At 33.2% G+C, this 23,580-nt stretch overlaps 2 protein-coding genes across 2 annotated transcripts; both read left to right on the plus strand.

The window, feature by feature from the left end:
* Nucleotides 1-989: 989 nt before the first annotated feature.
* LOC124443944 (sialate O-acetylesterase-like) lies at nt 990-8,683 on the plus strand. Its single transcript, XM_046994493.1, has 7 exons — nt 990-1,642; nt 2,518-2,697; nt 3,512-3,650; nt 4,159-4,369; nt 6,229-6,487; nt 6,571-6,933; nt 8,410-8,683. The coding sequence occupies exons 2-7, from the start codon at nt 2,677-2,679 to the stop codon at nt 8,602-8,604; spliced, it is 1,188 nt and encodes a 395-aa protein (XP_046850449.1). The 5' UTR covers nt 990-1,642; nt 2,518-2,676; the 3' UTR covers nt 8,605-8,683.
* An 8,097-nt stretch (nt 8,684-16,780) lies between these two features.
* LOC124444553 lies at nt 16,781-21,080 on the plus strand. The gene is made up of 4 exons (XM_046995174.1): nt 16,781-16,861; nt 19,108-19,246; nt 20,027-20,182; nt 20,821-21,080. Exons 2-4 carry the CDS (start codon nt 19,219-19,221, stop codon nt 21,078-21,080), a joined length of 444 nt encoding a protein of 147 aa, XP_046851130.1. The 5' UTR covers nt 16,781-16,861; nt 19,108-19,218.
* Nucleotides 21,081-23,580: the final 2,500 nt, after the last annotated feature.

A 23,580-nucleotide genomic window follows, 5' to 3' on the forward strand; every position in this document is an offset into this window, starting at 1 on the left:
AAAGTTTTTATAGCAAAAATAAATTCTTTCGCCCTAGGTTTTACTTCTGAGTGTTGGAGATAACCCCAAACGAAGCACTAGATTTATTAAATGTTATACACAAAGAAACAGGAATTTTCATAAAACAGCACAGCTAACAAATTTGTTTTGACAAGAAGAAAATAATCACGTTTTGTGTGTTAATTTAGTATTGTGTGGTAACAGTGTATTTTCAAGTCATTGTATTTGGAAATTACCAAAACAGTCATTTCTTTAAAGTTGGCGGCGGACTGTCGCGCTAACTCCCGAAAAAAGTTTAGCTACCCTTCAAACAAAGCCGATGTGTGTTACGTATATGCGTCATGAGAGGTTTACAAAGGAAATTGGATCACTGAAGAACATGATCATGGTTGAAATGTTCCAAGTTCTATTAATCCTATAAAAATATGATTATTATTAAATTTTTAACCAAAAACATGGCTGGTAGCTGTTCTCATATATCAGTAAATGGTTTCTCTTCGCTGCCTGTTTAACAATGGGTTTATAAATATATTTGTTGTGATATAAATTTCAACTAGCTCTAGGATATGATGATTATTGAATGCGTTAGAAGTAATGAACAAACGAATAAATGAAACAAAGAAATACACATGGCTAATTCATTTGCGTTATCATGGTAATGTCCTTGAGCATTTAAGTTTACGTCTTCTTCGCCAAATAGCAACTCCTTAAACTGTATATAGATTATGAAAATATTTCCAAAATATTCCTTGCACATCGCAGTGAGAGTGTTGATATTATAATGAAAGTTTTACGATGGTATTGAATGATATTTTTGGCCAGTCGGGAATGCGCTAATTTATTCAGGCTTGAGGCCAAACTCGCATGCATGGATAGTTGCCCTAAATGTGGTTAAATCAAAGTGGTGTTAAAGAGATGCACATCATATGTGATTGTAGTGATACGATATATTTGTTGCTCTCCTCATTACTCACTTGTTTTATATTTTCTTCATTTTTCACAGTTTAAGTTGGTTTAATATAAGATACACAAAGTTTAATGTTTTTCCCAAGATGAACAAGAAACGACGGCATTTTTTGCATTCCATTACAAAATTGGCGGTGCACGCAACACACATGAAGCTGTTTCAATATTTTTCTTTTTTGTGTGAGAAATACTTCTTTTGTATATCTTAGATATTCTCTATGTATTGTTATAAGTTAGATACACGTTTTAGCTTCTAAATTATTGGCGAGAACGCAACGATAAAAGCAATAAAAATACCTCGACCACTTATCTCTTAGGAAACTATAAAATTTTAATAATATTCGTTTACGTAGCTACAAAACACTTGAACCATAGCATTATAACATAGAGAACTAAATTTCAATTCTACAGTTAGTCAATCTAACTGCTTCTTTGACAAAGAGTAAAATGGTCAAGTTTGTAAGTTGCTTTTACGCAACTATTTCTGTATTTGCTGCTGTTTCTATAACTTATGCCGACGTTAAATTCCGTTTTTCGACAATCTATGGTGATCATATGGTGTTGCAAAAAGCCCCAAAACGGGCTATCGTGTGGGGTTATGGTGAAATTGGTGAAAGAGTGGTGCTGAGGCTTAGTAAGAAATCGTATTATACACACGTCGCTGCAAGACAAGAAGGTTTTTATTGTTATTTCTTTCTATAAGGTTTACAGCTATGTAGCAAATGTAGGAATTAGGTGAAATTACATAAAACGACAATTTTAAGTTTAAAATACACCAAAAATTAATGTCATTGATCGAAAATTTATAACTAACAGAGACTTATCTATCGATGGAAACCATTCGCTTTTTAACAAATCTTCATTTTATACGACGTATATTACCCGTTGATATATTGTTTGAAATGAAATATGAACAAACACAACAGTGTGCTGCAATTTATGCTATTAAGCTTGAAAATTGGTAATCGAAGCATTTAATATATAAAAATGAAAATTTCTCCGGATTGTTGTGACATTATTTTATTAAGCCTTCGGCTCGGTGCCTCGAGCCTTCATCTGATGAATATCTATTTATATCGGAGCATCTGGCTTATATGCTTTTATAATTCTACATTTTCCAGTGAATATGTGATGGATCATGCTCTACCTAAAACTGTTTTTACCACCAATCAGTAATAATATGTGAACGTATCGCGTCAAGAAACGACGAAGTCTCGTTATGATACTGATGAACTTCGCAGAAGACAAAGAATTATAACAATATTAAGAATCCAATTCTTCAAAGCATTTAAAGTATTCGTTAATAACCTTAATTGCATTTATTTATTGGTAATCAAACAAAATTTAAATGAGGCATCACTTTTTTTTAAAATTGAGAAAGTTGAGAGGACTTAATTAACCAAACTGATTCATCGATTCACATTTTTTAAAATTTTTTGACATACTCCTGGAACTATATGCTTTTTAGAAAATGTTTTGTATTCGTACATTGTGCTTAACTGGTAACGTGCACTATACACTATGACTGTTACTATGGTAATCTTTACATAGGAAACAAAGAAGTTGGAGTATGGCAAGTTGTGTTACAACCAATGATGGCTGGAGGTCCATATCGTATTACTGCGTATTCACATGTGAAAAAGTCTAAAAAATATAACATTGGATGATGTTTTGTTTGGAGATATTTGGCTTTGCAGTGGTCAGAGCAATATGCAGTATACACTGGACGATGTGAGTTTTTCATTTCAATGTCTAGTTGACGTCATCTAACCTGAAACTAGCAATATTAGTGGAGACTGCAGTTTAGACTTTTGCTTTTACTTCAGTTTATTGAATTACAAGCGATGTGCAGGCCAGTAGTGTTATTTGTTGGGAAAATCACAAACTTGTAATGCGTTTGATTAAAACACATTGTAGAGTAAAAAAGGCAACAATGACAACGTTGGATTGATTGTTTCGAGATATATTTTTATAAGAATGCAGAGAAAATTTATAATGGATAGGGTAGGTTTCTTAGAATAGGAATTGGAGAACAGAGTAGTGACTCATATAAAACATTGGTGACAGTGGTTGGGTTTGAGGACAGGGTTGGCTTGTTGGATTTTTGGGTTTGGGCTAAGAAAAATAGTTGTGATGCAAATATATTCCCAGATGTCACGGGAGCTGCTACCCATGTTAGTTATATATCTACAAAGCATTATAAATTTTCAGGGTTTTTGTAAAGTATCATCAGATACGTTTTCCTTTTGTTTACGAGTATGAAAAGTTTTGATTTTGAATTAAATAATTAAGGCTGTAAAATTACGAAAGTTTTTTCTGTCTTGTTTTTCAAGCGTTATCATTTTTGTTGGCTTAATATTTTATATACCACTCGTAAAAATTACATTTTATCATCTCAAAGAATTGAATGGTTGGTTTGAGATTTTTAATAATTTTTATAAAATTCTCGATAATATTTTCTTCACCCACGTTTTCTAAAGCATTGTCAAAATACCAGCTCATTACAGGTTTTTATCTAGATTTTATAATTTTTTTCTTTATTTAGTCGGAACATGGAGATAAAGCAATCAATGAATCGATAAACTATCCCAACATACGTGTATTTACTTCTGGCCTTGATTGCTCTATGACTCCTCGGAGGGAGTTAAATAGCATTGTCTTGCCTTGGTCCGTTCCTTCACCAGGTATTCATTATGCATTTGTGAAATAGACAATTGAAATTTATGAAGAGATAATTGAAGTGAATGGAAGAGTCAGGTTGGTACTCTGAACTGGCTGCTCAATTTCAACGATGATTTTCAACGCTGTTATTGTATATAAAATAAAATTAGTTGTGGGAAGTAGCTTTTAAAAGAATGTTTTATGATCCAAATAGGACCACGGTATATGCCTTTTAAATATTTTGAAATTTAATATTATTTACATGCTAGATATTTAATAACAATTTTTGATGACTCACGAAGAACTCGATAAACAAATATTTTCAAAGAAATACTGTAAAAATACCTATTGCCTAATGTCCAATTTGTACTATAAGTTTTGCTGTACTTAAACATTTTCGTACCTAAAATACTTTTTGCAATCCCAAAGCAGCGTTTAGTATACGTGAGTTGTCAACACGATTGTTTCATATACTTTGTAAAGTTGGAATGACGTCATTTTAAGATAATAATTTATTGTTTGTGTTACCAGAAACTTTAAATGGGGCCTCCGATGGGATATTATGGAGTTATTTCTCTGCTGTATGTTGGTATTATGGAGTGCAGCTGTATAAGACGTTGAACTACCCAATTGGCTTAATTGGCACCAGTTTTAGTGGGAGCGCTGTAGAATCATGGTCTTCACCAGATGCCCTCACACAATGTGGATGGACTGGGAATGCTTTACCTTCTGCACCAATATTGTACGTCTAATGACATATTCATATGTTTTATCCTGCTCTAAATAGTAGCTTCATAAGAAGATAGAGATTTTGACCTCGTCAGTTAGTTCATTTAAAAATTCCAATACAGATTTTGCTTTACTGAGAAAACAACCATTTCTAAAACATGCATTTCTTTAGCTCTGATTCACCACGCACATCACACGATTTGTGTGGTTTGCGCTCTGATTCACCACGCACGTTTGTTGATCTGGTCTCTTAATCTTTGTACTTATGAACATTGTCAGAACAACTGCATTCGTGTGAAACTCAAGATATACAAAACGATGAGAAAAAAATATCGAATTATGTGGGGGGTTTTTTTATTTGTTTTGGCCTTATGCAGTATGTGAAAAAATCACTCGTGCATGTTTATACGTAATCACACTCAAAGCTCTACTTTTACTTATATGAATGAAATTTTTGTCATCACAACTTTGCGCAATGGTAAGGAGTGGTGCAAATTTATGTGTTGCTTAACTGTTATTAGAAGGCATTTTGGATGTTTCCAAAAGTTTTGGCTACCATTGTGTGTCTAACATTTTCTGGAGCTTTATTTACACTAAATAAATCAATACTTTCCAGATTTTATGATAACGATTGCTAAAATCGTAAAAGAAGAAAAGTACTTTTTCTCAAAACCGTTTGCGAGTCCACCTCACGAGTTTTTTCAATGTATTTGAAATATTGTTAAGTCATTAACTTTCAAAAATTAATTTTCTGAAGATACAGTGAACGAAAACAATGAAAATTTAGATAGAATAAAGGTCGGCCTAAAGTACCATTGGTGCGTTTTTTCTCATTACATTTCTTGTTCACATTTTCTGTCGCTATATTGAATCTAAGTTAGGCTTTGCAGCAATTTCAAAAAATTCGAACTTTGGCAAAATCTAAATCTAAGACAAGCATTTCTCAAGACATCAAAGTACTTAAAAGAAATAATATGAAAAAATAAAAGCAAGCCATGCTTTGTGCATTTCTAAATATTAAATCCTCATTAAAAAAGCGAAGAGAACAAAAAAAACCCAAATTTTCTTCGTGTATGTACAATTTCTTTTCTGTTAACATGGCATATTGGAAACGAAAACGTCTAAAAATTCGACACGTTTTTAAGACTTATTGAGATCTTCATTTTGTATTCAAATCCGTTGGAATGAATGCCACATGTCCTTAGATGTATGTTGCATTTGTTCTAACGGACTAGACTACAGAATAGAGATCACATTTATAATCGATTGATCATAAATTTTTTAATTGACTTATCCCAAAAGCTCTAATTATCCGCCATGATAGTCGTTTTTGGACACAGTAAACGAGTTTATCAAACTTAATTTGCTAATTAGTCATCAAAGTGATATAAATGCATGTCACATGATCAAGCATATTTTATTGAGACATTCACGTCTTCTACAATGACTAGAAGTTCAGATATGAACAAACGGCTTGGCGATAACAGTTTTAGCGCAGTTCATCTGCGGATACCACCTTTTTGTCTCCGTGAAGGACATATGCAAATTTCTCGATACGTAACAAAGCACTGTCCTATAATATGGCAGTGTTTTCTAGTTCAGCAACTTGTTCAATTAATGTTCTCCGTCTTTTCAACATGGCTTTTCAAACACAAACTTTCCGTTCTTAAAGTAGCTGGTGACATGATCATTTGCTAAAAATGCGTGGAGACAAATCCCTGTGTATTTTTGAATTGTAGCTTACCTTGTCCAATATTTGTGAAAATAAATACTATTTTAAAATTTTTGTGTTGATATGATGGAAAATTTCATTAAAGCGCAAAATCAATCAATATACATTTAGAGATAATGTTTGCTTGCGTGTTTTTTTAGTATTCCTGAATTTGGTAACGTGGACATCATTATCTTCAATAATTATAGTTGTATGTGGAATGCCATGATTGTGCCGTTTCTTAATATGACCATCTACGGTTCCATCTTTTATCAAGGAGAGACAAATGCTTTAGGTAGAAAGTTAGATCTTTTGCCATATGAATGTAGTTTTCCTGCCATGATAAATGATTGGAGAGCAAAGTGGCACATTTCTACACAACATAACACTGACCCACAGTTTCCTTTTGGCTTTGTACAGGTAGGTTTCTTGACATCTAAACTAATCATTGTGTACTTTTTCAACTATTAACTAATAATTGTTTTATACCTGTAAATGTATAGCTGTCAGCTATTAGTCAAAGTATAGGAATTGATCAATATTACTTTGCCGCGGTACGTTGGGAACAGACAGCAGAGAAGGGCTACGCTCCCAATGCACAACTAAAAAAAACTTTTATGGCTGTAACAATGGACTTGGGAAATCCTTTCTCTCCATACTTCAGCATCCATCCCACTGACAAAGAAAATGTTGGCTATCGCTTGGGACTATCGGGCCTTTCAATAGCTTATGGTAAAAAAAGGTACTACACTGGACCGCTCGTATCAAAAATCAAGAAGATTGCAGCCGGACATTATTCGCTTCTTGTAGTAAATTATAAATCTGTGAACATAAATATTGAAATACGGAACAACAAAGGCTTTGAAGTAAGTAGCTATTAAACATCATTAAAGTGCTTACGCCATGAATTTTGACCCCTTTTTCCGTTTAACTTAATTCCACAGTTTAAGAATAAATTTGATATACAAATTAACATTTTCTTTTGAGTAGAAGTTAGTTAAATGTACTGCTGAATTCGGACCTAATGTGCAAACGTTTCAGTTAATAAATTGTGACGTCATAAGCTAAACACATTTTACGAACATACATATATATGGCCGACACCCATTCCTCTTCGTTTTTCTTTTTTCTTGCTTGGAAAATGATTCTTACTTAATTATTTTTTTCGATGTGCTAAAATAAGTATTTTAGAAACAGACATGGCTGGAAATATAATCTTTTATAGATGATGTTTTGTCAAAAACGTTGTTGTGTAAGATTATATTTGAAATAACGAAGCAATGGCATGACGCTGTATCAGTTCGATTCATTTTGGTATTTTTTGTCGTTAATCCCATGATTTTTGAATTAATGGCTTAAACAAAAATCTACAGGAAAATTTCATTAAACTCGATCTTTTTTTAGTCTTAGGGCTTGGTTGAGGTGCTTTTTATGTCTTTACAGAAGTAACAGATTAGTGTCATTAGGTGTAGCAACAAGAAAATCCTGAATTACATTCGTAATAAAGAGAATGGGAATTTCAACAATACAATGTCAGCAGATGTAAAGAATGCAGGGTTAATATTAAAAGATCTCTTGAAGTTATTACTTGAATATATGTCAGATGTAAAAGTTATCTAAAAAAATAATAGCTGTAGCCTACGTAAGTTTCATTCTTTAGGTTTTGTTTCGATCATAATATAGTTGTCTACTATTGCTTTACTACATGATTGATATAGAACTAGACCTAAATAATACATAACAACTAGTAGATGCTTAAAATAGTCTTGATTTAGTTTATGTGCTACTCGATGACTTCTAATTTTAATGATTAAAATATCAATTTTGACACGATACAAAGTTACAGACTATCCCACTACCGTGAAGATTCATAAAAACTTTTCCCTTAACAATCAATCTTAATTTTTATTTGTCCCAGAATTTGCAAAATTTGACTAATTTTATCTGCCAAAAGAAGGTTGCTTTTCTTCTCGCCATGATAGAAGAATGTTTAGCTTATGACGTCACAAGTTAATAAAATGGCGTTTTGAGACTTTGCACGGGACGTGACAACAATGGTAACTTTAGAAGATGATAACTTTTGTCAAAAAAGTTAAATTTTATTTCTGATTTAAATTATAAATTCCAGTTGGCTATTTCTTTTTATTTAGAATAAAGTAGGTGGTCAAAATTCGTTGCATGTGCACTTTAATAGCTCATGATGAATAGGAGCACAATAGGAGCACGCGCTCAATGTATCGCCACGCTAATATATGTACACGGATTTTTCGTGAAAAACAAGCATACTCCAAAATTTGCCCGGTTACTTCATATGACAAACTTTTTTATTAACTTCCTCATAGGTAAATTGTAATGGTAATTGGACAGCGTCACCAATTGTATACAATAGCAGAAGATCCGTGTTCCTAATGGCAAGTTGTGATCCAGACAAGGTCAGATATGCTTGGTCGGACTATCCCTGTGAGTCACTGAAGTGTGCTGTTTACAGTGGAGGACTACCAGCTCCACCATTTATTATGGATGGTCCTTTTTCTTGAAATGAAAACTTAAATGACTGTTAAGACGTATTATCAACTTTCTTTGTGTATCATTCATTTTTTATTCGTTACTGTTGGTCTTTTTTAAATAAAAACTGAAAAAATTATTCTTGTTCTTTAAAATTTAATAATCATTTCAAATAGACGACAATATTTTTCAGTTTTATATTTTTAATCACAGTCATGTTCCGACTTAAGTACAAGCTATCTTCAGTGCGAATGGATACGTTATTTACAATGTTGTTTATATAATATAGAGACATGATGCAAATAAGACGATATTCAATTAAGATGTTTTGCTGTGTTTGCACTGGCTTATGCAATACATAAACGTATTTGGGACGAAGGTCAACTATTGAATTGCATTTTACGTCTTATCTTAGTATTGTATTACGTTTTACCTTGCTGTCAGGCAATAGTTTAATGTAGAATTATCTACGCTTGTAAGCCCGACTCAGGGCGGATCTAGGCCATGGCGAAAGTGACTTGAGCCACGGTCAGAATTTGCCATTAAGTTTTCCAGGGTTGACTTTTTCATGATTAAAATTTTGCTCAAATACAGCAAAATTCGATCAAAAGCAAAATTGAATGAATTTTGTAATTTTTGTCAAAATTTGTGTTAACAGAACAAAACTTCAAATTAAACGTCTTGTTAAAATAGTATTATCATCCAGTTAAAATCTGAACTGTAAAATCACTGAAAGCGTCTCGAATCTTGCCGAATACGCCATGAATATGCTCAGAATATGTTCGTAAATTGAGGCATGCAATCTCAGAATGAAGAGCCACGGTCAGCGTTCAAAAAATTTCGCAATAGTTGCTAAATATAGTAACCTTTAGCCACGGTGCAGCGTTGCAAGCCAATCACAGGAACGTTTTGGTCATGTGCGCAACGGTGAGCCACGGTGAATGTATTTTGATTGCGCAATAAATACAAGTCATATGAAATTGCTCGATTCTTGTCGACTTGAAAAACGCTACTTCTAGTTCTACTCAGCGATTAGGATCAATGGAAACTTCAAAAAGACCGATGTTCTTGAAAGCTCGTCCAAACCTTTCAGCAAGAGAACGCTTGCGAAATTATTTCTGGTGAATTGTCTAACTTGAGACAACACTGTGTTAAAATAATCAACGAGGAAAGGCTTCGTCGTATAAATTCTACTGGCGATATTATGCTACGAACTTGTTCATTTTCAAACTGCAGTTCCTGAAAGCCAAATTGAAGATCAGGACCCAATGTCCCTGTTAGGTAAGAATTTACATGTATTGGGGTATTAATTTATATTTTTATTTACGTTTGACATCTTGGCCTGAAATATATGATCAATCCGTTAATTTTCAGCTATTCATATTTAGTGTATCATGTAAAATATATGTCTAAAGCTGTCATTATTTTGCATACTCAGTCTGTCTAATGTACGGCCTACATAATTTTAATTGTTACTGTCTGTTAAATAAAATGTTTTACTTCAATATTAGTCAAAGCTAGTCTTTTTAAAATTTAACCCAATCAATAATGTATTATCCTTGTATTCCTGGCATTTTATGTTATCCCCTGGTTAAAGAAACTAACATATCATTTTGAATAACTGTTACTTTCTTTCGCGATTTATATAGAATATTGATGCTATAGTAGATGGAATCAATAAGTCGCCTGAATCCTTCGACATGCCTATACTAGTTCCAAATCTTAGACTACCTGCCTGTGACTTTGACTTTATCATGATGTTACCAAATTAACACAAAGAGAAAATAACTTTCTAAATTTCAATATTATTAGTCTATCTTTAACAGTATTGGTTACCCTTATTTATTCTAATGTCAGAGTCAGTCTAGCAGATTTGTTTCCAGGTATAACTTGGTATAACAAAGCAGCCATTGATACTTAAATACTAATTTTTCTTTTAGTACTTTAGCCAATGGAATTTTCTGTTCAATGCATGTTCTATTGCATTAGTTGGGAATGAGACTCTCTATTTACTTGAGATTCCTAACTAGTGTTGAAATGTTTGAGAATGCAAAATACTATTCTACCCATCCTTCTCATCGAGTCCCACCATAAAATGGTGTGTTCACTTCACTTAAAATGCCTTTGCCATGTGTATATGCGATGCAGCTCTAACCTCTTTAGAAAATGCGAATGAAATTGCAGCAGTTTTGCAAGAAGCAGTGGAAAGAGCGAATAATTACACCTTTTCACCCCGATGTGTATGTTTGCTTTGTCCAGTAATCCAGTGTGCTATTCAGTCATACTACCCAATTACTAATGATGCTGAAGTGAAAGAAAATTGGGATTCGTTGGCTAAAATGTTCAATTGTACAATATATCCAAGAGATGTTGTTGATGGGAGTGCAATTGACTATGTCCATATCTTTCGTTGTGCTGCGATGCCACCTTCTTATTTGGTAGATCAAAAAATCCCATCCACCAAAAATCATTTTGTTACTTTGTTTTTAGAGGACCACCTTTGAACATTGCTTTTAATTAATCTTGCCATCTTTACCATTGTTGGATAAACATCTTTGTCGCTGTTGGAAGAAGATCACCTTTGAACATTGTTTTTATTAATCTTGCCAACTTTACGATTATTGGATAAACATCTTTGCTGTTGTTGGAAGAAGATCACCTTTTGACTATGGAAAGATGTTTGGCTAATTTTTCTGATTTTGAGCTGACACTTAATCAAATTACACCATGAAAATATACGAAACCATTGATGTTTTTTACGATCGATATTCCTTCATTAAAATTTCTTAAGACAAGTAACAAGTTCTGCATAAAAACAGAAGACGCGTCGTTGTTTGAGAGCGACAGCGTTTCGATGTTGGATTAAACTATAATTTCCTGAAAGACGTGATACATTAATGGACCTTCGTCCTTCGGACAAGAAAAATTAAGATAATGGTAGTTTTTTCTCCATTTTGCAAAAAGGTTTAGCAAAAATGTAGGATGTTGCAGGAAATTGGGGATTGGGACATCAATCAAAACCGGTTTTTAAGCAGGTTTCCTGGTTTTTCGCGTGTCACTTATGGCCCACAATCCTTTGCGCACCCTCTGCTATAAAGCTATGTGATGTCATCAATTCATCGTCATTTGCGATTGACTTGCTTTGTGCACAGATTCGTACTACTAAAAAAAGTGAAAATTACTTCATTAGCGAACTAAAATATATTGCAATGGATAATGTTCAATTAAACGACATCTTTATTTACGAAGAAACTTCATTAAAAGTTGTTGAACAACTTGTGGCCACTGGTCATTACGGATCAGCGAAGAATATGGAAGAAATTTTGGACATTGCAAAAAAAAGGGCCTCTATTGCAAAACGTCGTATTGAACTGCTCGAAAGATCATTTTACGACCAGAGTGCAGGTACTCTCCAAAATATCTTTTAATTTTTGGGAAAATTTTTTTTTCGTGGTAGTAAAAAATTTTTTTTGTTTATTTTGGTTGCTAAGAAACTTGGATACTTTAGCCGAGATAATTAATTTGTTGCCACGCTACCATGTGCGCGCGCATCACATTTGATCATTGATTGGGAAAATTATAATTGGCTTGTTGCTATGCAACGACTTCATGAGACCCAAGATTGCGACCATGGAATTAGATTAAGTGAGGCGGGATTGAGCGAGATTAGTTGATGTGGATTATGCATAATATGCGTAAAATTATGCAAATTTTTAGTGTTGCTAGGTTACAATAAAACATTTATCGCGAACTGGAATTCAAAACTTTAAATGACAGATTTGAATGTTCAAAGAGTTATTTCAAATCAAAACAAAAAACAAAATCTTTAAAAACGTGGGGAAGAAGACGGCGAATTATTGTGTGAAAAAAATATTCATGGATGATCTTAGATTTTCAATTCAACGATGATTCGCTAGCTCACGCGGCGAAAAATATCAATCAAAATGTTCGTCTTAATGGCGAAAAACATTTTCAATAAAAATTAAAGATTTTCTTCGCTCAATGAAAAGCTTTTGAAAACGGGAATTTGCTCACTTTTGTTCATTTTCTTTTCTTTTAGAAGTTGAATATTTAGCATTATGCTGTGAAGACTTTGGCGTTGGCACAACTGTTGAAGAAAGTTCAGTTAAAGTTGAACAAAATGAAGCAACAGCAGTCAACAAGTCCATTGAAGGAACCACAGCTGTCATTCAACAACAAGCGACTGAAAACGCCATTTCAATCTTGTATGATGAAATAGTTGCAGAAGTTGTTGATGAAATGGTAAAAGCAGGTTGACTTGGTCAATATTGCATTGAAGGACTTTGCTGAGAACTTGGTTGTGCTTGGTGATGATGATGAGCCAGATCAACTTACTGTTGGTAGTGGAGACATCACTGAAACACAAACGTGTTTGTGTTTGAATGATGTCTCCACTACCGTAGATGGTGGTGAGCAGATTTTCCAAGCTCAGCATCCTGTTGATGATGGTAAAATCACCAAAGACTTATTTACTCAAGTTGTTGGTGAAATCAAAAAGGCGTATCTACTCTAGCTGTTTGTGAAATCACTGAAGACTTACCTACTCAAGTTGTTTGTGAAATCAGCGAAGACTTACCTACTGAAGTTGATGGTAAAATCACCAAAGACTTATCTACTCTAGTTGTTGGTGAAATCACCACTGAAGACTTATCCACTCTAGTTGATGTTGAAGTCACCAAAGACTTACCTACTCTAGTTGATGGTGAAATCACTGAAGACTTATCTACTCAAGTTGTTGGTGAAATTACTGAAGACTTACCTACTTTAGTTGATGGTGAAATCACTGAAGACTTACTTACTCAAGTTGATGTTGAAATCACTGAAGACTTACCTACTCAAGTTGTTGGTGAAATCACTGAAGACTTACCTACTCAAGTTGTTGGTGAAATCACCAAAGACTTATGCATTCAAGTTGATGGTGAAATCACCGAAGACTTACCTACTCAAGTTGTTGGTGAAATCACTGAAGACTTACCTACTCAAGTTGTTGGTGAAATCACCAAAGATTTATCTACTCAAGTTGATGGTGAAATTACCAAAGATTTATCTACTCAAGTTGTTGGTGAAATCACTGAAGATTTACCTGCTCAAGTTGTTGGTGAAATCACTGAAGACTTACCTACTCAAGTTGATAATGAAATCAGCAAAGACTTACCTACTCAAGTTGATAATGAAATCAGCAAAGACTTACCAACTACTATTGTTAGTGAAATCACAAAGACCCAAGTACTGTTGGAGATAACGAGATTATTCAAGCCCATCTTACTGTAGATGATGCTGACCAAGGTGAATGCCTAATTAAAATGATCTTCTAGTTAATGTTCATGATAAGCATTCAAAATCCACCTCAGTTGATGATTGTGCTCAAGAAATCAAAATTAATCAGATATATTCCAAAGAAGATAATTGTCACCATAGCATCAGATGTGGAAATCTGAACGAAAATGTTACTGAATCACTTCATGACAATCTTTCACTGACAACACCATCAAATGGCAGAAAGTTGAAGAAAAGAAGGGGATTTTTTCGAAGATTATTTTTTTGCTGTTTCAAGAGTAATGAAACAAGCGACTAAAAAAATTCATAGATGAACAATATTTTATATATATATTCTTGTAAATAGTGAGTAAATCAAAGATAATAAAAGTTTTTACGTAAGATTGTAAATATGTAATTAATGAAATAAATAAAATTATTTACTTACGATATTTTAGTTGTTTGTTTGTTTGAAAACTTGGAGTCTCAAGCCACAACAAAACACGTCTGATGATGATTATCAAATAAAGCGTTGCTTTGAGGGAACTAGGTTCGAATTATGAAAACTAGCTGTCGTTAGATTATAATTTTCAAAAAAATTTATTAAGGAAAGCAGTGACGTAGCTAGCGATCATGCTGGTCATGCCAATGAACTCTAATACACTTAGAAGGCTAACTCAATATATACATGCCTAGACTTGTCTGAAACCATTTAGAAGCTGATATATGCCGCTTCGCGTGTATCTCGCGTGGACTGTTTTATTTGCGTGACGGATTGTTTTGCAAAAACTGCTAACTTGTGAATAGAATGCTAGCCTAAATGTTTTATTTTTTTCAAAACCGTTAGCAAAATTTGGTTATTAATGTGTTAAAATGCATTGTGGACGTTCCAAAACATGTTTTGTATACGTATGTATTATATAAAACATTAAAGTGAGAACTTGCTTCGAAATATGAATTCTTATTTGTCGTCGAAAGACCAAAATTTAAGATAAAACTGATAACAGGTAGTCTGTGTCTTTGAATGCTGTGCAAAATACACACAATCCACTAATATAACATGTTCCATAACAATTTTATTGCTTTTAAAGTTAGACTTGCTTTGTAAGAATTTCATGCTCTTTTTTATGTGTGAAAGTGATGATTTGAAATTTTGAACTGTGGGTGATTGTTGGTTCTTGTCATTTACTTCTCCACTTCTTAAAACTGGTGGAAGATTTGACGTGCATCCATATTTGTGTATTGAGCATTTTATTAGCAAGTTCATGCTTATAAATAAATAGCCAAGTGTACACTATGATAAGTATTGCTAATATAACCAGCTCTACATAAATGCCAAAAAGCAACCCTCATACTCAGTGGTTGAATCAGGGTTTTAAAATGATTATAAAGCAAGCAAAGTTATATCATGTATCAAATTTTTATTGTATATCATATTGATTGTAAAATTAGTTTCTTCTTGTAATACAGATGATGATAAATGTATATGTAATATACTAAATTTTAGGATGTGTGTTTAAAATATTTGGTCATATTTGTGAAAATATATGATGATTCTATAATATTAGACTAATAATCTTTTTCATACTTGTATTACAGTACAATTTTTACTTAAGTGTTTCAAAAGTTATGAATATGGAGTGTCATTTGTGTTTTTGTCTTTTTTTAAGTGGGTATTGACCCTTTTGACTCTTTAATGGTGCAATTAATAATAACACAATAATATGGCATAACAGTTTTTTTTAAAACGAACTCAAAATATTTTTTGCTAACTTTTTGAAATATTTTGCAGTGTTTTTCTTTTTGTTTACGCTCTAAACTTTCAAAAAGGACAGGGGCGAGCTAATTTTGCTCTGAAACACAAAATTACCCAAAACAGCGTTTTTTTTGGCTGCTTCATTTTCAAAGATTGAAACAATATTATAAGGATAGATAAGTGTGTTTTACATCCTTTTATTGAAAAAAACGAGGGTGTCAGTTTTGTATTCAAGTTATAAGGCATGTTTTAACGTGCCAAAACAAAGTTCTTTTTCCTCCTTCTAGAAAGAAGCTTAAACATGTACAAATGTCGTTCAAACTTGTTTTTATAAAAGTCAAACATTGTTTAAGGTTTTTGACAGTAAGCTGGCTCGAAGACCACTGTTTTGTGCAAAAATCAGGCAAGTTCGAAATGATGTATTTCGCCTCCGTACCCTCAATGGCGGCGATCATGCAGGCTTCAATGATGGCGGCCAAGTTAGCCTTCCAGTTGTTGTAGAGTTCATTGGTATTGCATTACGTTTTACCTTGCTGCCTTTATTCTACGCTTACGCCCGACTTGGTCATGCTCTTAATAATCAACAAGTAACATATTTTATAGTGAAATATTTGCTAATCTGATCGTATAAAAGCATCTGAGCATGCTCAAACGCGACAATTTACGTCAACTGGTCATGCTGATTTTCAAGGCATGACTAAACTTAATCCGCGAGTAATTTTCTTTATATGCGAGATTCGTGTTTGTAGTTCATGTACATTCAAAACATTACAAAACACTACGTACTATCTTTTTAATCCATCATTTATTTCCATATATATATATGCTGCTGAGATATCATGGGTTATTGCCGTGAAAGCTTTTTTGCTTGATAATCTGGCTACTCTGGCTATCATCGTAAACCGAAGGCCGATGCCGAAATTGTAATCAACATTGTGTGTTCGAAGCTTTCAGAGAGTTGATACACAAAGAAAGATAGTCTTTATGGAAGAGCAAAGTCAAGATAGCATCGCAAGGTCAGTGATTTTGCTGGCCCTGCCTGTTCCTGGGATTCGAGGATTTCTCTTCACGTCATGGACGATTAAATTTAAGAAACTCAAGACCAATTCGTACATGGTAACTTGTAAATTTGTAAACTTGTAAACTTGTAATGATACTTCACTACGTGCAAGAGACTTTGGCTCTGGCTTGATGTTAACTCTCTTATGTTACAATCACAACGTAAAGACATTCAACTTTAAAATAAAATGAAAGAGGTAAGGGAAAATAGAGCAATCCTCAGAAGATTAACTGCTGTTTTATATTCGAACAGATATAATTGTATTGGTCATGACTAATCAAATGATAGCATAAATAGAGAATTTTAAAGAGCTTCCTGAGAGCTTTGCTATAATTGATTTTGTCTTGAGAAGGTATTTGCATCATAGGCTTGATTGGATGCATGTTCTGCTAATGTGTCACCAGACATGTTAAATGATTTGATTTGTTGACTTGATTTGATCAGAAGATAAAATTTTGAAGGCGATAGATGATTGCTCTTTGTGATTATTCAGCTTGATAAACAATTGATGTTTCTACTAAAAGCAATTAAGTATTATTCACATGAATAAGATGAAGTATCATTGAAGCGGCTTAGATTTGCAGCTATCAGTTGGAAAACAACTGCAACTGCTATTTCAGCTGTATCATCTGTTTGTGCAATAAGTGCCTCTGAGGTTTCCATGTTTATTTAACTTACCTTTTTGCTAATGCTGGTATAACAGTTGCAGTTTATTACAAGTTCCATATGTAAATTCAAGTTGCATTTCAATGATACTTCACTATTTCTCCATTTAAACAATCATACTTAATTGCTCTTTGTTGGAAACATCAGTTGTCTTATCAACTTGAATACATACAAAAGTGAATTATCCATCACTTTTAAAATTTGACTATCTTATCAAGACAACCAAATAAACTCTTTTTACATATCTTGAGTTTGCTCATGTTGTTCATTGTGCTGTCCATAACCTTACTCTTGTATTGTGGCAAACTGCAACCTCAATTTTACTTGTGAATGTTTTCTTTGTTAATGTTTGTGCTTTCCAATTTTTGAAACAATGCTCCAAAGAAAACTTTCTTACTTCCCTCATAAGTAATTAAGTTTTCTTATCCTGGTGATACAAGATGGTGTTATAAAGCTCATATCATTAATGCTGCATGATAAATGTCAGAAAGATTCATCTTTTTATTTATTTCATTATCTAAAACTACCTAATAATCTAACTCCTGTTCAGACAATAAACTTTGTTTTATTCATTTTTATATAATTGTTAGTTTGCCTTCCCCATCATAAAAGTTACATAGTTTGTCAACATAGATAATTGTTTGTAATCTTAAAGAGCAAGAGTGAATTACCGTGTAGTACTAATTTTAGTTAAGGTAGATATTGAATATTGTTTTTAAAACTTTTTATTAGATTTCAAGTGTTACTTAAATATCAACTGGTTGGGTAAATGTTGTTGTTTTGGGGTCGATTGGCGGTCTGAATTTTAAAATTTTTCTTGCTTGGTGCTAACCACAGGTGGCACCTTGAGGCTGTGAAACATGACCAAACATTTTGCTAGCTTCATACTGAAGGAAAGTAAATTTCTTATTTATTGATTAAATTTTTGACTCTGTCTTGTTCAACCACTTAAGCGTAAGACTTACAATTTTTATTTAGGGAAGGTATATGGTTTGTTGGGCTTCAAAATATGATGAATTAAGTCTTTAATTTTTGAATAATAACTTATATATGTGTAGAAATAACTGTAGACTCCTGAATTAGTGTTTTGTAGAGGTAATAAGTGTTTCTATAACTTATATATATGTAGTAATAACTGTAGTATTGAACTCCTCGTGTGTTGTAGAGGTAATAAGTGTTACTATAACTTATATATATGTAGTAATAACTGTAGTATTGTACTCCTCATGTGTTGTAGAGTAATAAGTGTTTCTATAACCTTTACATATGTAGTAATAACTGTAGTATTGTACTCCTCATGTGTTGTAGAGGTAATAAGTGTTTCTATAACCTTTACATATGTAGTAATAACTGTAGTATTGTACTCCTCATGTGTTGTAGAGGTAAAAGTGTTTCTATAACCTTTACATATGTAGTAATAACTGTAGTATTGTACTCCTCATGTGTTGTAGAGGTAATAAGTGTTTCTATAACCTTTACATATGTAGTAATAACTCTAGTATTGAACTCCTCATGTGTTGTAGAGGTAATAAGAGTTTCTATAACCTTTACATATGTAGTAATAACTGTAGTATTGAACTCCTCATGTGTTGTAGAGGTAATGTTACTATAACCTTTATATATGTGTAGTAATGTGACTGATCCCAATTGAAAATAAATTTTCATCAATAACATTCACAATTCAAGACAGCCACTGTTATTGTTTTAAATATAAAATTATTATAAAGAAATCAACCCAACATTGCCCGAAATTCTGTACAATTTGTTTTATTTTAGTAAGTAATCACTCCAGATGAGTGTCAAGCAACATCTGTATGATTTACAAGTGTGAAGAAATGTAAAGTTTTTATCACAGAACTTGTTGAAAATTCATTACTTCGAAGTCTTATGATTATTGGCAAGAGACAGGATAAAAGTAAGTTGTAATTTTCATCAACATAAATATATTGTTTTTATCAAAGAAATGAAATTGTGTCCAAAGAAAACACGATTTATATAGTTGATATTTTGATTGTGAAACACACTTTTTTCAGTTTTGACACAAATCTATTTTCAGCCATTTGTGATCGCGAAGCTCAGCTATTTTGTTTCGCCTGTATTAAAGTGATAACCATCATCTGACTATGGAAAGATGTTTGGCTAATTTTTCTGATTTCGAGCGGACACTTTATCAAATTACACCATGAAAATATGGAAACCATTGATATTTTTTACGATCGATATTCCTTCATTAAAATTTCTTAAGACAAGTAACAAGTTCTGCATAAAAACAGAAGACGCGTCGTTGTTTGAGAGCGACAGCGTTTCGATGTTGGATTAAACTATAATTTCCTGAAAGACGTGATACATTAATGGACCTTCGTCTTTCGGACAAGAAAATTAAGAAAATGGTAGTTTTTCTCCATTTTGCAAAAAGTTTAGAATAAATGTAGGATGTTGCAGGAAATGGGGATTGGGACATCAATGAAAACCGGTTTTAAACAGGTTTCCTGGTTTTCATGTCATTTATGGCCCACAATCCTTTTCGCACCCTCTGGTATAAAGCTATGTGATGTCATCAATTCATCGTCATTTGCGATTGACTTGCTTTGTGCACAGATTCGTACTACTAAAAAAAGTGAAAATTACTTCATTAGCGAACTAAAATATATTGCAATGGATAATGTTCAATTAAACGACATCTTTCTTTACGAAGAAACTTCATTAAAAGTTGTTGAACAACTTGTGGCCACTGGTCATTACGGATCAGCGAAGAATATGGAAGAAATTTTGGACATTGCAAAAAAAAGGGCCTCTATTGCAAAACGTCGTATTGAACTACTCGAAAGATCATTTTACGACCAGAGTGCAGGTACTCTCCAAAATATCTTTTAATTTTTGGGAAAATTTTTTTTTCGTGGTAGTAAAAATTTTTGTTTATTTTGGTTGCTAAGAAACTTGGATACTTTAGCCGAGATAATTAATTTGTTGCCACGCTACCATGTGCGCGCGCATCACATTTGATCATTGATTGGGAAAATTATAATTGGCTTGTTGCTATGCAACGACTTCATGAGACCAAGATTGCGACCATCAGAATTAGATCAAGTGAGGCGGGATTGAGCGAGATTAGTTGATGTGGATTATGCATAATTTGCGTTAATTTATGCATATTGTCAGTGTTGCTAGGTTACAATAAAACAATTATTGAGAATTGAATTCAAAACTTTAAATGACAGATTTGAATGTTCAAAGAGTTATTTCAAATCAAAACAAAAACAAAATCTTTAAAACGTGTAGGAAGAGGACGGCCAATTATTGTGAAAAAATATTCATGGATGATTTGAGATTTTCAATTCAAAGATCATTCCTTGCACACACGGCGAAAAATATCGATGTTCGTCTTTATGGCGAAAAACATTTTCAATAAAAATTAAAGATTTTCTTCGCTCAATGAAAGATTTTGAAAACGGGAATTTGCTCACTTTTTCTCATTTTCTTTTCTTTTAGAAGTTGAATATTTAGCATTATGCTGTGAAGACTTTGGCGTTGGAACAACTGTTGACGAAAGTTCAGTTAAAGTTGAACAAAATGAAGCAACAACAGTCAACAAGTCCATTGAAGAAACCACGGCTGTCATTCAACATCAAGTGACTGAAAACGCCATTTCAATCGTGTATGATGAAATAGTTGCGGAATTTGTTGATGAAATAGTTGCGGAAGTTGTTGATGAAATGGTAAAGCAGGTTGAGTTGGTCAATATGCATTGAAGGACTTTGCTGAGAACTCGGTTGTGCTTGGTGATGATGATGATGATGAGCCAGATCAACTTACTGTTGGTGGTGGAGACATTCAAACACAAACAGTTGATGGTGGTGAGCAGATTTTCCAAGCTCAGCATCCTGTTGATGATGGTAAAATCACCAAAGACTTATTTATTCAAGTTGTTTGTGAAATCAAAAGACGTATCTACTCTAGCTGTTGGTGAAATCACTGAAGACTTACCTACTCAAGTTGTTTGTGAAATCACCAAAGACTTACCTACTCAAGCTGATGGTGATATCACCGAAGACTTACCTACTCAAGTTGATGTTGAAATCACCAAAGACTTACCTACTCAAGTTGTTGGTGAAATCACCAAAGACTTACCTACTCAAGTTGATGTTGAAATCACCAAAGACTTACCTGCTCAAGTTGATGTTGAAATCACCAAAGACTTACCTGCTCAAATTGTTGGTGAAATCACTGAAGACTTACCTACTCAAGTTGTTGATGAAATCACCATAGACTTACCTACTCAAGTTGATGTTGAAATCACTGAAGACTTACCTACTCAATTAGATGGTGATATCACCAAAGACTTACCTACTCAAGTTGATGGTGAAATCACTGAAGACTTACCTACTCAAGTTGTTGGTGAAATCACCGAAGACTTACCTACTCAAGTTGATAACAGAATCAGCAAAGACTTACCAACTACTATTGTTAGTGAAATCACAAAGACCCAAGTACTGTTGGTGATAACAGAGATTATTCAAGCCCATCTTACTCTAGATGATGCTGACCAAGGTGAATGCCTAATTAAAAGTGATCTTCTATTTAATGTTCATGATAAGCATTCAAAATCCACCTCAGTTGATGATTCTGCTCAAGAAATCAAAATTAATCAGATATATTCAAAGAGGATAATTGTCACCATAGCATCAGAAGTGAAAATCTGAACGAAAATGTTACTGAATCACTTAATGAAAATCTTTCACTGACAACACCACCAAATGGCAGAAAGTTGAAGAAAAGAAGGGGATTTTTTAGAAGATTATTTTTTTGCTGTTTCAAGAGTAATGAAACAAGCGACTAAAAATTCATAGATGAACAATATTATATATATATATTCTTGTAAATAGTGAGTAAATCAAATATAATAAAGTTTTACGTAAGATTGTAAATATGTAATTAATGAAATAAATAAAATTATTTATATACGATATTGTAGTTGTTTGTTTGTTTGAAAACTTGGAGTCTCAAGCCACAACAAAACACGTCTGATGATGATTATGAAATAAAGCGTTGCTTTGAGAGAACTAGGTTCGAATTAAGAAAACTAGCTGTCGTTAGATTATAATTTTCAAAAACAAAACAAAATAATTTCTTAAGGAAAGCAGTGACGTAGCTAGCGATCATGCTGGTCCAGTGAACTCGACATTTGAATAACTGGAATGATAACCGAAGCCAAAATTGAAGCCAAAAATATTTGTTGTCATCATTCGTCATCACACGTCAGGCTCTAGTCCTCGCGTGTTCATTTTAATTTTTTTAAATCATTTGTCCTTTGGTAATGGTAGAGTTCGGATCTTGATCAGAGCGTAAAATAACGAATTTTTGGAATGAAAAGGTTCACGGAAAGTGAATCAAAGTGATAAATCGAGAAGCAAGATGAGGTGAACTTAGTCGATCTGCTCTTACGCTGCGGTTTTCCTTTAAAACATATCAAAGTCTTTAAGGATATTCAATTGTTGATATCGAGATGACAACCATTTAGTATTTCAAGTTTCAAGCACTATCAAAATCGATGAAAAATACAATCGCTCTGTAAAAAGTAAAAATGCGAGTTATAGACTCAATATTTTTTATGAAACTGGATATTCAAGTTTCTTTTTTATTCGGAAAAACAGATCTTTAAATCCACTTAAATGACAAAAAAGACAAACACTGTCTGACACCGTTTGAAAGTTTACTTTCCGACGAAAGAAAAATTTATGCTTGAATATTTTCTCGTCATATTTTCTATTGTATTGTCTTTTTAGCAAACAGTGTAATTTTCAGTTGGCTTTTCCTCGTTACAAGTTGTAAGTTACAACGAACTCACTGTAGTAAAGTTTCAGCTGTAAAAAATAACCTTTTGCGAGGAGTTGGCCTCGTGTGTTTGTTTGTCGTGATGTTGTTTATATGTTTATGCTTTTGCAATTTGTATTCAAATTTATATTGGCCGTGTATGTTTGGCACTCAGGGAATGAAACTGACGTACAAACCGCGTGAATAATCTACTTTGAAGGACTGGAATTGACGTACAAACCGCGCGAGAGACTAGGACTTTGGCTTCAATTTTATATCTATAAAATGTATTGTCGTTATCATTCCAGATATATATATATATATGGAGTTCACTGTGCTGGTCATGCCAATGAACTCTAATACACATATGTGTACAATTTTTCATATCAACGGCCTCGATGGCTTTAGAATTACTTTTCAACAATAGCTGGGCGAATT

Source organism: Xenia sp. Carnegie-2017, unplaced genomic scaffold, assembly GCF_021976095.1.
Source record: "Xenia sp. Carnegie-2017 unplaced genomic scaffold, XeniaSp_v1 HiC_scaffold_21, whole genome shotgun sequence".
NCBI lineage: Eukaryota > Metazoa > Cnidaria > Anthozoa > Malacalcyonacea > Xeniidae > Xenia > Xenia sp. Carnegie-2017.